The 13,208-nt window shown below is 38.8% G+C and overlaps 1 protein-coding gene across 2 annotated transcripts in view; it reads left to right on the top strand.

Annotated features, from left to right (window-relative positions):
* The window catches only part of pik3cb (phosphatidylinositol-4,5-bisphosphate 3-kinase, catalytic subunit beta), a 52,366-nt gene that overhangs the window by 17,800 nt on the left and 21,358 nt on the right, over positions 1-13,208 (top strand). For both annotated transcript variants that reach the window (XM_073863103.1, XM_073863102.1), the window contains 3 exons: positions 10,480-10,666; positions 11,843-12,068; positions 12,805-13,025. In XM_073863103.1, the coding sequence (XP_073719204.1) occupies positions 10,514-10,666; positions 11,843-12,068; positions 12,805-13,025 (600 nt within the window). In that variant the 5' untranslated portion in view covers positions 10,480-10,513. The remainder of the gene's footprint in view (positions 1-10,479; positions 10,667-11,842; positions 12,069-12,804; positions 13,026-13,208) is intronic.

Genomic DNA, 13,208 nt, shown 5'->3' with positions numbered 1-13,208 from the left:
TTCTGAGACGCTATAAGTGACTGATTGTGCTGACAGTGACGTCTTGTGAGTTTAGTGTTGGGACAGATCTGTTGTTTCAACCATTCATTCAAACGAATCCGTTCAAAGGAGTCAGTTCGCAAATCGGACACTGTTCTAATCCAGGCTGAGCAGCGCAAAACTGTAAACAAAGTGTTACTGTAACAACACGAAAAACATTTCCTCTGTGGATATGATTTGGTCTTCCGACCTTTCGCCATCGAGTCAGTTTTGTTTTGAGTAATAAAAGCACGGAGACAGTTTAAAGACAGAAAGCGCACCCGCGCGGCTCTGCTCTCTCTGTCACGCAAACAAAACTCATCATCACTCATTAATCACTTGTTTTTATTCAATTTCATTGCAAGAGCCAAATGACTTTGTAACCCACCTTTTGCCCCTGTGTGACCCCCAAAATTCTGAATTACCTTCTGGAATTTTGGTACTGTCATCAGGGTTTCCCGCAGCACTTTGCAGTTCGGGCGGCCCGCCTAAGCTAGGAAACCCTACCACCTTATCTAGGTCTTCCAAAAAAGGTCGTCATGTGCATCTCGGAGAATAGCGCGGACGTGCTTCACAAAGCGAGCGGGCACGCGCGCCACACGGCCGAAATGAGAGAAAGACGTGGTCCGCCATGTCTGGAGGATAGCCAGTTAATAAAACGCGTGTCCGTGAGAAACTGTAGATTTATGTTTTGGGTTTATTTAAGCCTGTTACTGTATTAGTCTATAGTTCTTGCAAATTTAAAGTAAGTTAGCTGGTTATTTTGTTGTTTGTGCAACCTGCTAGCTAGGATGCACGTGCCTGTTGATTCGATTGAATTGTTGAGCGCTCTTGCTCACTTTATTTATGGCATTATTTACATGCTACAGTAGTTACACTGCTTTAAGATTATATAATTAATAGTGAGAAATAATCAGTTTTTACAATCTTTGCGCTATCTATCATAGTTGACCAGACGTTCTACAACATCTGCTTCCGTTTGTGTTTATTAACCCTTTAACGTTAGTTTCAGTTCATCACACAGCTATTCCCATTAGAGGTATCTGTTAAAAACGTTTAATTCAACAATAATCTAGTATGTGTTCATTTTCTGTCATAGTTTCTTCAAAATTAAGTTTTATTTGAGTGTTTTTAATAAAAATATTTTCATTTTCATCATGACGCGTACGCCCCGCCACTTTGATTGCCATGCCGTGGCCCCCCCCCCCCCTCCAACCCAGCCACCTTAACTAACAAATTTTCTGCTGGGTCATCTTCATCTCATGTGAAAATATGCATTTTTTAAGAGTGCTACCTCACAGCTACATATCCAGCATTTATGGCTGCTTTCTCCTATTTACTTTCACAGAATCTGTTCTGGCGCTGCACTTTCACTCAGATTTCCTCAATGCTGAGCAACAGTTCAGTGGAACACAGCGCTGATGTTTCCCAGAATGATGATACACTGATAAGCTCGAAGGGTCATATCCCTCCTCCCATATATCGTTTAGTTTATATGTAACCTAAAGGTGAAGTGTCCCAAATGGGTATCCTGAACACTACTACATGTGTTACTTTCCATCATATAGACGCAGATGCTTAATGCTTATTGTTCAGAAATAAAAATGTTTTTACGTGTACGAGCGCAATACATTTACTTTGTGTTATGTATATGGTTTCAATTCATTTATAAATAATATATTAAATGCAAGAAGTCTTATGGTAATTGTTTCTACATTGACAGATCCCATTTGTTAAATCTATTCTGATCTCCTTGGTAGCGGTACATGCTGATATTTGCGTGTTTGTTGTAGATTTGCTTTGCTTGTACTCTCTGACACATGTCTTTGGAGTAATGCGACTCTGACTGTTTCCCACTCTGTTTGAATTTTAGAGGGGTGTGCACGGCAAGGCAATGCACAAATTGGCATCAAGTAAGGCTTAGGTTAGGAAGGACGGCATTGGAATATTATTTTTAACCAGTCATGCTTCGTAGAATCAGACAGGGAAATTTGCATGTGGTTTTCCCCTGTTTGCCTAAAGAGAGAGAGTGTGTGTTTAGTTCATGTATTTTCAGTTGTTAATATGAGTGTGCCACAGAAAATCTGTCTATGACCTCTGTTGAACCCATCACTTTTGTGTGTGTGTGTGTGTGTGTGACCACCAAGCTATTTTGGTACAAAGGTCTTTTGTCTCATAATGGAAACCTCTCTCTCTCTATCTCCCTCTCTCTCCCTATCCAACCCTTTCTTTCTCTATAATAAGCAATTCATTTTTAGTTTCACAATATAGCAGTTTTTTATGTTCCCCATCACACTGTCTCTGAAATCTAAAGAGGAAATGACACATAACTGATGTTCTGTTGGATTTCCAGCTCTTGACATGGTGAAATAGCAATTACAACAGAGCAACATTGAAACTTGCTTGTTGCTTACTTTCTCCTTACTGCTTACTTTCAGGACATTTTTTTTATTGCAGACATTTAATAAAGAGAATGTCAGTTTGTAAACATGTAGTAAAGAGACAGATGGCATTGTTTGCGTGCGAGGTCTGAGCAATGCCATCACAACACGTTTTACTATTATGCGGTCCTTTAACATTTTTTCATTTATCAGAGGCTTTCATCCAAAACAACTTAAAAACAAGAAAGCATCACAAGCTATTTGTAGGTCTACGATAAACGTATACGTCACAATGCTTAAAGCTAGATTATAGAAAATAAACAGTAAATATAAAATTTGATATCATGTTTATAGTGCTGAAGCAAACCAAATTTAAAATTGATTTTACATGCAAGTGTACCTTTTGTTAGCAAAAACATCAAATAAATTACATTAACAGTAATGGCACATTTGGGGTCGTGAGATGAACGTTCATCTAGTTCAGATAAACACAGGTGCGTAAATCAGATTCTCAGGACGAACCAGCAAGTCACCTGTCTGCGTATGTTGTAAGAAAACTGGTGTACTTTGACCAATTTTTGACCAACAAACATCAGAGCCAGTGGGAGATTATAAGTGTGAAGATCAGGCTGCGGTCAGTGGGGTAAACGAACTCACGGCGCTGGCTGCGTTTGGATCTCACGTCTGAATCTTTCTAAGCAAAAGTTCAAATCTTTACTAATCGACTGCAGATTTGAATATTATATATTCTCGCCTGAACTAATCTTAAAACCAAGAAACGGTAATTTTGAGATACAGCTATTACATCTATTGCGTTATGACATTCAAAACAAACGTCCAAAAGGGTTACATGTCTTCCAAGGATTTGAAGGCCAGAATGAAAGTAGTTCCTCACCAAAGAGGCTTTTAAAATCACTCTGTTGTTGTTTCTAGTTTTCTTTTTTAAACTTGTGCGGACAAACTGTTGTATAAAAGCAATATCGCTTACAGCCGTGATGATCGAGCTATATCACACTTCTACACGAGCGATATTGCTGGTGTATAGTATACCCAAATACCTAACAAATCGCCACGTGCGATGTTCGGCCATTCATAATTGATTATTACAGACACATTACTATATTATTCAATTGCATGAGAGACTTCAAGCTGTTTTACATGTAGCGTCTACAAAAATTGTTTCACAAAGCCATTCGATGGGAAAAAGCTGAATAGAAATAGAAGTAGGTGAAAGGTGAAAAGTATTTTTTTTTTAATGTTTTTAAATTAGTCTAAAGGGTGCTTCTCGGAGAAACATTGAGAGCATAGAGGATATTACAGGCATTTTTTTATCTGTCCAAACCAGATTAATTGGCGGAACTGATACATAAGAGGCAGCTTTACTATCTGGAAATAAATGCCTGGGTTCAGCACTGCCCTCATCTTTTCCCGGGAATGTTGAGTCAGGGCTATTTGAGAATGTTTGCAGGACATTTGGTCCCATTGTTTAGGTTGTGTTTATAACTCTGACCCACGTTTTTGCACATTCATCAGTATTTTAGGATATGGGGGTGTGATGTTAGGTGTGGGGGTAGATTTTGATCAAGTGTTTTAGCTTACCGCACCAGTCAGTTTTTAAAGTTTGAATATGGTCAAGTCATGAGGTCATTCATTACTCATGTTAGTTTTGAGACAGAAGCACATAGTCATGTGTTGTGTATGCTTTAGGAGAGATTACCTGATTTATCAGTGGCTAAACCTTCATGCCAGAGTTTCCATGTGATCTCATTTCTTTCTCGCGCGCTCTGTAACTCTGTTACTCAGACACGTGTATTATACAATGAAATCTGATCAATGGATAGATCAATCAATCAATCAGACAGACAGAAAGCTTGTCCTTTGGTTTGTTTGAATCCTGTTTCCCTTTGTTATTAGTTATGTTTGAAAAAGTCATTACTATATTGCTTGTAGCTGATGATGCTGTTTGTGAATTTGTTTATACATGAACTTTAGTGTGTAACTCAATTTGCACAGTTTATGTTACTGTCATGAATGATACCTGACATTGTGTGGCTTTTTAAGCAAATAATTTTGGATAACTAAACAAGCAAGCAGGCAAGGATGCTATTTCTTGGCACTAGATCACCATAGAGAGATGTGTACATCTGTAATTGTCAATTCAGTCATCTTTCTAATAAGACATTTTTGATTTAAAGGCGCTTTAAGCGAATCTGTGTGACGTTACTTTTTGTTGATGTTTGAACTGTTTTCAAACAAACGGACCATAGCTAACTATTCCCCCTCCCTTCCGTGCTTTCATAAACACGCCTAACCCCCAAATCCTTCCTGTCGTTTATTGGCTGGAACACTTTGTTATCGTTTCTGATGGTAGGTTTGGCCACTTTGTTGTTATTGCAGTTTGTGGAGCCTAGGCTGTTTACAGCTGGGTTTTTTTTACAGTTTGATCAGCGGACAGGCAGCAAGCAGATAGTGAGGAGATGTTTGCTGTATGTAACAAAAAATGTTTTATGGTCTAAAACGCGTGAATTCGCTTAGAGCACCTTTTAATTTGGCCTGGGGATCTGGCATTTTTTGACACCCATCATGTAGGGATATGTCCTTTTGGCATTTATGTGATCATGTACCTTTTTAGATGTCTAGAACTCAATTTTTCAAATTGTTTAAAAATGGAGACATTAAGAGCGTGTTCACATGTGTCATATTTGGTTGCTCAGTTGGTGCGGTTCATTTGAATAAATGTGAATGCTGCCACCCGAACCACTTAAAAACTGATATTCGACTTAGGTGAACCCACTTGGATCAGAGACATCGCAAGAACCAAAATCAGCATGTGATATCCCAAGACACAATCCTGATATAAACATGTTTTGCAGCGGGATGAGCGGTGTAAAGGGCTGTTTATAGTAATATGCAAACTAGATGGTCGCCTGTTGGTCGCAGACATTTTGACTGCTGCTTCACAGTCTTGATTGAGTGAAAACATGAGTAGGCATTGCAAGAAATAAAGATAAACTCTGAATATTGCGTGTTTAACACAGAATGGACAGTGAAATATTTCACCAGCATCAGACAGACAGTAGGTGGTATGTGTAATTTGCCCAACAAGTATTGCAGTTTTTCAGGACCACAACCTGCTTGTCTTCGTATTTAAAACTTATTTTTTCATGATAATTAATATGTTATAATTATCAAGCAATGCACTTGTGATGATTTGCCCTTAAGAAAATAAAGCATGATTCTTACAATAATAACAATGATATTTTATTTGTACTAAAACTATGATAGTACAACTATGGTGATTAATCTGCTAAATCATGGTTACTGAAGAAGTAAAGCCATGGTTAGTTTTCCTCATCGTGATCTCTCATGAAATGTTGCTCACAATGGATATGAAATGCTAAATATATTTCTTTGATTGTTATGTCTACTTTAGAACTGTAAACATGATTTACTTTTTTCCAAAATATGATATTGTGTTCTTAAAAGCAGGGTAAACATAAATGTCCATGTATAACTAAAGTACAGTAATAATTGAGTGTTGATTTTGAATAAATAAAGCTGAAGTTGTCGTTCACATATTACTGCAGCCTAATGTGTGCTAGGGGAATTTTGGGGGTAGCAATTTAAGCTGCCTGTGCTCAGGTTGTGCAACCCGCGTTTGACCAGGGGTACTGGGCAAATATTTTTTGACCGCCAAATCAGGTTTTGAAAGGCATTTGAAGAGCCGTTTAAATAAGCCATTTCCTTCTTACATTTTTAAGGGGGTTTCAGACTAGCACTTATCGGTCAGCCCTTTGGTTTGACTGACGCCAAAGTTCAGTTTGTTTCGATGAACACTGTTTTTGGCATTCAGATGTTCACCCACAAACCGCACCTGACTGTGGACTCCAGTACAGTTTGCTGCTAATATGAATGCAGTTGTACTAGATTGTGGAAGTGAAACGCCATTAATGCCGCTTATGCGTGTGTGCTTATTTAAATTAGTGGCAAGTGGGAGTGGTGCACTTTAAGCATTATTTTGGATAACTTCTGCTTGCCTCCTTAAATGCATTTCAAAATCTAATGTGGCTCTTGAGTCAAAAATATTTGCCTAACACTGGTCCGATGGACTAGATGCTGCATTACCAGAGAAAAAACAGCGGGAACTGTTAGTTTGTCGTCAAGGCCAATCGGACGTTAATATTAGTAAAACCTCAAACAAAAATACATGCAGATAAATTTATTTGCATAATTTTATATCCGGCTGGGTACTTTTTATCCATGATTCTGCCAGTTAAAGGTGCAATGTGTAACTTTTTGAATAATCTCTTGACATAAATGCAATATGATATACACCACTGATAATATAGTTATGTATAAAGACCTTACATAATTGACTGTTATGTTTTTATTACCCGAGTCGTTCTTATCTACATACACAGAGGGTCCCTTTGCATGGAGGTTTGAATATTCAGCACTCAACACGTGGGTGTCGGAAGCAAAAAAAATGTGGGTGGGTCCAAAGCATTTATTGGAGTGGGCGCCATTTTCTTGTCTTCTGGTGCCTTTGAATTAAAACATTGCTTTTATAACCAAAAGCTTTGTTTACCTTGTTGTGTTGCGGGAGTACAGTTGGCAAAAGTAGTGAAAACACGAAATGTTTAATTTAAATGGACTCTAAATGATTTAAGGTGAATGGATCTGAGAAAGCATCAGTGTGTAAGTCAAGTTTAATTTATTAGGGTATTCCTCTACTGGAATGGATTTGACTGTCGGCGCACATATGTGAAAAAGTGAGCAATATCATTGAATTTTATGCATTTAAGTTTTGAGTGTTACATGATCAAATGATTTGTTTTTGTAATATTGCATGTCAAATTGTATGATCTTGTTTGGGGGGGTGCCAATAGGCGTTTCGCCTAGGGCGTCAAATGGCTTAAAACGGCCTTGGTGGTGTATGCAAAAGCAAAAAGAGCATAGGGAAAATGTGGAGCAACGAAGAGGTAAAGGTCCTCAATAACATTTGGTAACATATGCACAAACGTTTTTAAAATGTTTAGTGATAGTAAATTAATCTTCATGAGATCTGAACTGGTAATAATACTACCGTATAAATGCGCATAAAATGAACATGTTTACTTCAGCATGTAGCGTTGTTGTGAAAGTTCTGTTGCATAAAATTTGTCATCAAAGCCAACCAATCGGGTGGTGACTTTATACTTACACATAAATGTTTGTTATCTTTAGGTTTGCTGATAAAATGCCAGTGAGCGCTAAACAAACCAGGGCTTTTTTATTTTTTGGTCCGGATCAAAAGAAATGAACTCCAAGTATCAGGGGTAATCGCCTGTCAGTTCTTGCGGCTGGATGACATCATTTTTCGTGAGCGTGATTTGAGAAATCATACAGGAGTCTGCATTCGAATCGCTCTCGCTTTACTTCAATGTCATCCACCTATTAGTCTGCGTGGCACCACATGAAGTCAAATACACGGATTTCAAACATTCTTGAAGGAGGTTGATGAGTTGAATCGGGTGTTTTATGTAAGAAGAAATTTGCTGTGGGGGTACGTGAGGACTGTATTTGGGATACACTGTCCTGTGGTACTGTAGATTTCACATGGATGGCTTACACAGAACGTTCTTATAAGTGTAGTACTTGCAAAGCTAAAGCCTACATACAGTAGCTCTTAACAAAGATTTCCATCAGCAGAGAGAGGTCAGAGGTTTGACCACGTCAGTGATAGTGAGCTGTGGTGGATGTGGAGGTTGGATTTCCTGAAGTACTTCACAGAGGAGGGTCATTAGCTCTGGATATGAGCTGTAATGGATGTGCCACGCTGTGGCCCCACTAAAAGCAGGAAAAGTGCACTTACAACGACATTGAATAACTCTTTCCTGTCCATGTGGGTTTGTGCATCTCTCTAAACAATAGCGTGTTTGTGTGTGACAATCTAGGTTACAAAATGCATAACCACATCCTCTGTCCCTAATGTGTGGGTATATTTCTTTGTCTGACTTGCCGTTTCTGTCCTGTTTGTTTGTGCGAGTGTGGAAGCGAGCTGTCTTCGCACACCCTCCTCCTGTTTAAAACAATGACATTGTGTGACTGAGTCTCCGCACCTGTTTGGTCACTCTTTGATGATGTAATGCATATGTGGATTTGAGTTTGTTTGTGAGCTCAGAGATACAGTAAGTGTCAGTAGGTTTAATGACTCATTGTTCTGCGTTTTGGGGGAAGTCAAATGTATAGCAGCGCCTGTGTTCAGTTGGTAAGAGGAAGGTTTGAAAGGCGAGCAAAGGAATTTGAACATTAGCCTACATAGTGACAAAATTAATGCCCCCTGTTGGAGATTTTATTTTATCTGTTGCACAGCATTGTCTATGTTTCTCGAAAACCTTTAAGTGGTTCAGGGTTCAGCAACTTCTGTATCAAACAGACACCAGCACTTTTTTAATTGAACAATTTTAAGTGGTAAATTTTGAGTAAACAATTTATTTAACACATCCATAAGTTGTCTGCATGTTTGTTAAAGACAGGCTATTAAATTTATTAGCCAGAGTTTTACCCATCAAGCCCAGTTTACACCTGGTATTTAGATGCACTTTGGTCGATCGGATCACTAGTGTACAATGCTAAAATACAGTTGTGAAAGGGGTGTAAAATGGGGTGTTTTCAGCTTGTCCACTTTCAACCATATTCGAAAACGCATTTGATCGGATTGCTTTTGTGGTGTAGATATTCATGTGCTCGAATGCGTTCAAGCAGCCTACTCTCAGCCTGTTGATCTAATGTGTAATGTATCAAGCACAATGTTTTTCTTTCTATCCTGACATCTAACCCAAACCTGAGGCAATTATGGATCAAATGAATGTGTGCCTTCATTTTTCATTTTGCGTGCGTCTGAAAGTTGCAAACTTATTTCATAAATTGCTCTGAAATATCCAAGAAAGCCCTTAAATGTACAAAACTTTGTGCAGCTTGTTTACTAACAACAGAAGCAGCGGTAAACTGACATAATATTTAATGCACCTCAACTTAAACCCATCATTTCTCCCACTCCTGTTTTAATGACTCGCCCATAGACCATCCCTTCGAAGTAATCACTACAGAAGCGATCAAAAGTGGACAGAAGAGCCCAGGTGTGAATGGGTGTCTGTCTCTCTTGTCCACTTGTGATCCAATCGACCAAGACGCATCTTAATACCAGGTGTAACCAGCCTCTCAGACTACAGCTTTGAATATACACAAAAAAAAAAAAATACTGGGGTATGTTCAACCCAGCGTTGGATCAGATAGGGAAAACTCAACCATTGGGTTCCCAATCCTGGTTCTCAAGTACCCCCTTCCAGAATATTTTAGATGTCTCCTTATTTAAAACACCTTATTTAACTCATCCACTTGAGCCGTTTCTCAATATGCATTCTTGTGGACTTGTGAAACATCATCGGTAGCACCCTAAATACTGTTCCAATTCAAAGATAGCATCTAGCAAAGTAAACATACAATCCCTGGATGTGTTCTTGATCCACCCCTTTATTGAGGATGCATCAGGAGGTGACTTGTGTGGACTTAAGACAGTCAAGTTTTCCAGAATGTATTTCCCAAAATAGGCCCTCTTCAGAAAATCAAAAAGTCTTTTTTTACTTGCAGTTTAAAACATGCTTGGCAGTTTCCCGGACAGGGCTTATTCCTTCCTTGTCTCAGACAAAAATGCATAATTAATTTAAAAACACCTTGGACTGACATATATATCAATGCCATTGTTTTAAATCAAAGTATGCACACCAGTATTGTTTTTTGTAAGCTATGTTTGTGAAAACTGTACGAATGTAATTGAGGTCTAGTCCTGGATTAATCTAAACCCTGTCTGGAAAACTGCTCCACTGAAACTTTGTGTCAAAATGGGACAAACCTGGTCATTGGGTTAAATTAACCCAGAAAATATTTAACCCAGCAAAGGTTAAATTATAACCCAATGGGACTGTGTTCTTCCCTTTTTGACCCAAGAGTGGGTTGAAAATATCCTAGCATTTCTATGCGTGTATTGTTTTGTACCATTTGTTTGTTTTGTGTTAATTTGTGTTTTTATTATCTTGAGGTTCCCATGGTTTGGCTCCGGTGTGCTATCTGCCATGCCTCCCGCCAAGACAGATCAGCTGGATCAGTGGGCGGAGTCGGGGCTGGATGAAGATGACCAGGTAATAGTGGACTTCCTGTTGCCCACAGGAGTCTACATTCAGATGGAGGTTCCTCGGGAGAGCACCATCCAACACATCAAACTGCTGAGTGTGTGTACAAACGGACTCCTTTCAGATTCCTTTATTCGGTTTTTTATTCTGGTCAGTGGTCACATCCTAAATAATGTTACAAAGCCCAATTTTGAGGGTTGCTTTTACCATTGCAACCCGAATTAAAGAGACACTGGGAAAGATCATATTCACAAATACAGCAATAGGACTCCATGGAAGAAGAAATGAAGCATGTCATGACTATTGTTTTATAATGAAAGTGGAAGTGGACAGGTGCTACTAAAGTTTCGGTTGCTTTGTGTGATGAAAAGGATTACATTTCTTTGTGACATCAAAGTTATTAACAACTAAAAAACTGCAGCTTTAAACTATTTAAGAGCACATTTTTTTCCCTGTAAAGTCAATCATGACAATAATTTCCAAACACATTCTAAATGTTGGAAATGTATTGCTGTTCAGCCACAAACATGCCACAAAGACCATTTCAGTATTTCAGGGCCTAAAACGGTGGCTCGATGACGCACTTGAGCCTCCGAGCATGACCCCCGCCCCTATCACAATCCAAAGCATCCATTCAGGATGTAGTGGTATTTAAAGGTTGAGATAGATGGCAGCTTTCCTGCGAGTGGCTGTGGTTTCAGCGTCGACAGTGGACACGCCCCCAGTGTTTAAGAGCAGCGTTTTTATTATTCAAATTTGGCTGGGTGGTTAATAACACATTTGTTATGGTGTCAAAAACACATTTATTGTCTGACTTTACAGGCACTTTAAAATACAGCGCCTTTAGATTGCATCAGGTTTGACGTTAATGACTGTCACAAACAAGCATTTACATTTAATGTCGGACGTGGTATAAAGATGGTATATTTGAAGGAGGCAGACAGATGTAATTTTTAATAATGCGTGAAGTTTTTTAAAGAATGATTATACAAAAAGCATATGGCACATTGACTAGTTTTACTAATGTTTTCCTCATTTTTTTTTTTATTGTCTTTTTTGGACTTTGATTGCAACAGTGTCTCAATTATATTACATTACACAGAATAGAACAAACAGGACATTCTCCAAAACATCTCCTTTAGATTTCGTTACAAAAAAGAAAGTCATACGCACTTGCAAAGAGTAGATGAGGACACAATTTCTTTTTTCAGTAATTAAAGGAACCCTCTTCTATTACCAACACTTTCCCAATGTTCTGTTTGTCCGCAGCTGTTATGGAAGGAGGCACAGACGTACCCTCTCTTCTCCCTGCTGGGGGAGATGGAGGGTCACATGTTTGAGTGTGTGAATCAAGCAGCAGTGCACGAGGAACTGGAGGATGAAAGCAGGCGACTGTGCGACGTGCGCCCCTTCCTGCCCGTCCTAAAACTTATTACACGCAACTGTGGACGTGCAGAGCGCCTTTTAGACTCGAAAATCGGAGTGCTGATCGGCAAAGGTAAAGCTTATCTTCACATGCACACTCTTATAATGGGGTGTAATCAACAGCCGCCAAACTTAGACTTGAAACAGCCCTCTGACCAACATAAGACCAACAGCAAAATGAATAATATTCCATATCAGTAAAATCTTTGCTGTGAGTTGGATATAAATCTTACATCTTAATTGCACATTTTGTGCTTGCACACTTCTCAAAAGTTATTCACTGCTTCAGACAAATGAGATACCAGCACTTCTCTTTCAGTGGAGAGGATCAGATGAATATTTAATGCATTTGAAATGTCATCATGTGTGTTATCAGGAAAGGCATTTGAACCTTTCCCTTTAGAGCGCAGACCTGTCTCACATCAAAACATGTCTGCGTCATCATCCAACAAAAACAGAGACGCATTAACTTATCGCACATTGGTTTTCGTGTCCATAATTCATTTAAAGTTGATTAATTACTACAGAAAAGGTGGTAGATGCTTTTATCCAAAGCGATGTGTCATGCATTAGAGGTATGCATTTTTTTTTTTTTTTTTTGAATAAGTGTGTGTTTACTGGGATAAAAGATTTGAAGCTTCTTACGCAAAATGTTTTTGGAATGCTGTTTATGTATGTGTTGAAAATGTAATCGTGGTTCTAGATATAACACGTTTGCACATTATGTCATGTCGGGTCATTTGTGAATGCTGGATATTGTTGATGTTTTAAGATTGCACAGTAAAAGACCACTATGGCACATGACACAGGTCTTCACGAACTAGATGCCCTGCAAGACCAGGAAGTGAAGGACTTCCGTTCCAAAATGAAACGAATTAGCGAGGAGAGGATGCAGCACATGCACCTGATGTCCTGGGAGGACTGGCTCCGGAGCTGTTATTCGCCACAGCTGGAGACGGGGTCTGTGGAGAATTTGATTGACAAGCATGAAGGCGGGATCAAAATCACCATGCATCATGACCAGTCACAGGTGTGTAAATACAAACACGGGTAAATGGTGACCTATATACAATTTGTCTATTTATTTAAATGTCAATTTAATAAGTGCTGTGTTTTCTGACCTAAATGTTAAATGAACATCTCAATTGTCCCTTATGCCTGGTTTATTTTGCAATCTTGCTTTTCCTAATATATCAACAAGAATGGATGAGTG

This window comes from Misgurnus anguillicaudatus, chromosome 24 (genome assembly GCF_027580225.2).
Source record: "Misgurnus anguillicaudatus chromosome 24, ASM2758022v2, whole genome shotgun sequence".
Classification (NCBI taxonomy): domain Eukaryota; kingdom Metazoa; phylum Chordata; class Actinopteri; order Cypriniformes; family Cobitidae; genus Misgurnus; species Misgurnus anguillicaudatus.
This window is presented reverse-complemented; position numbering and strand designations above follow the sequence as displayed.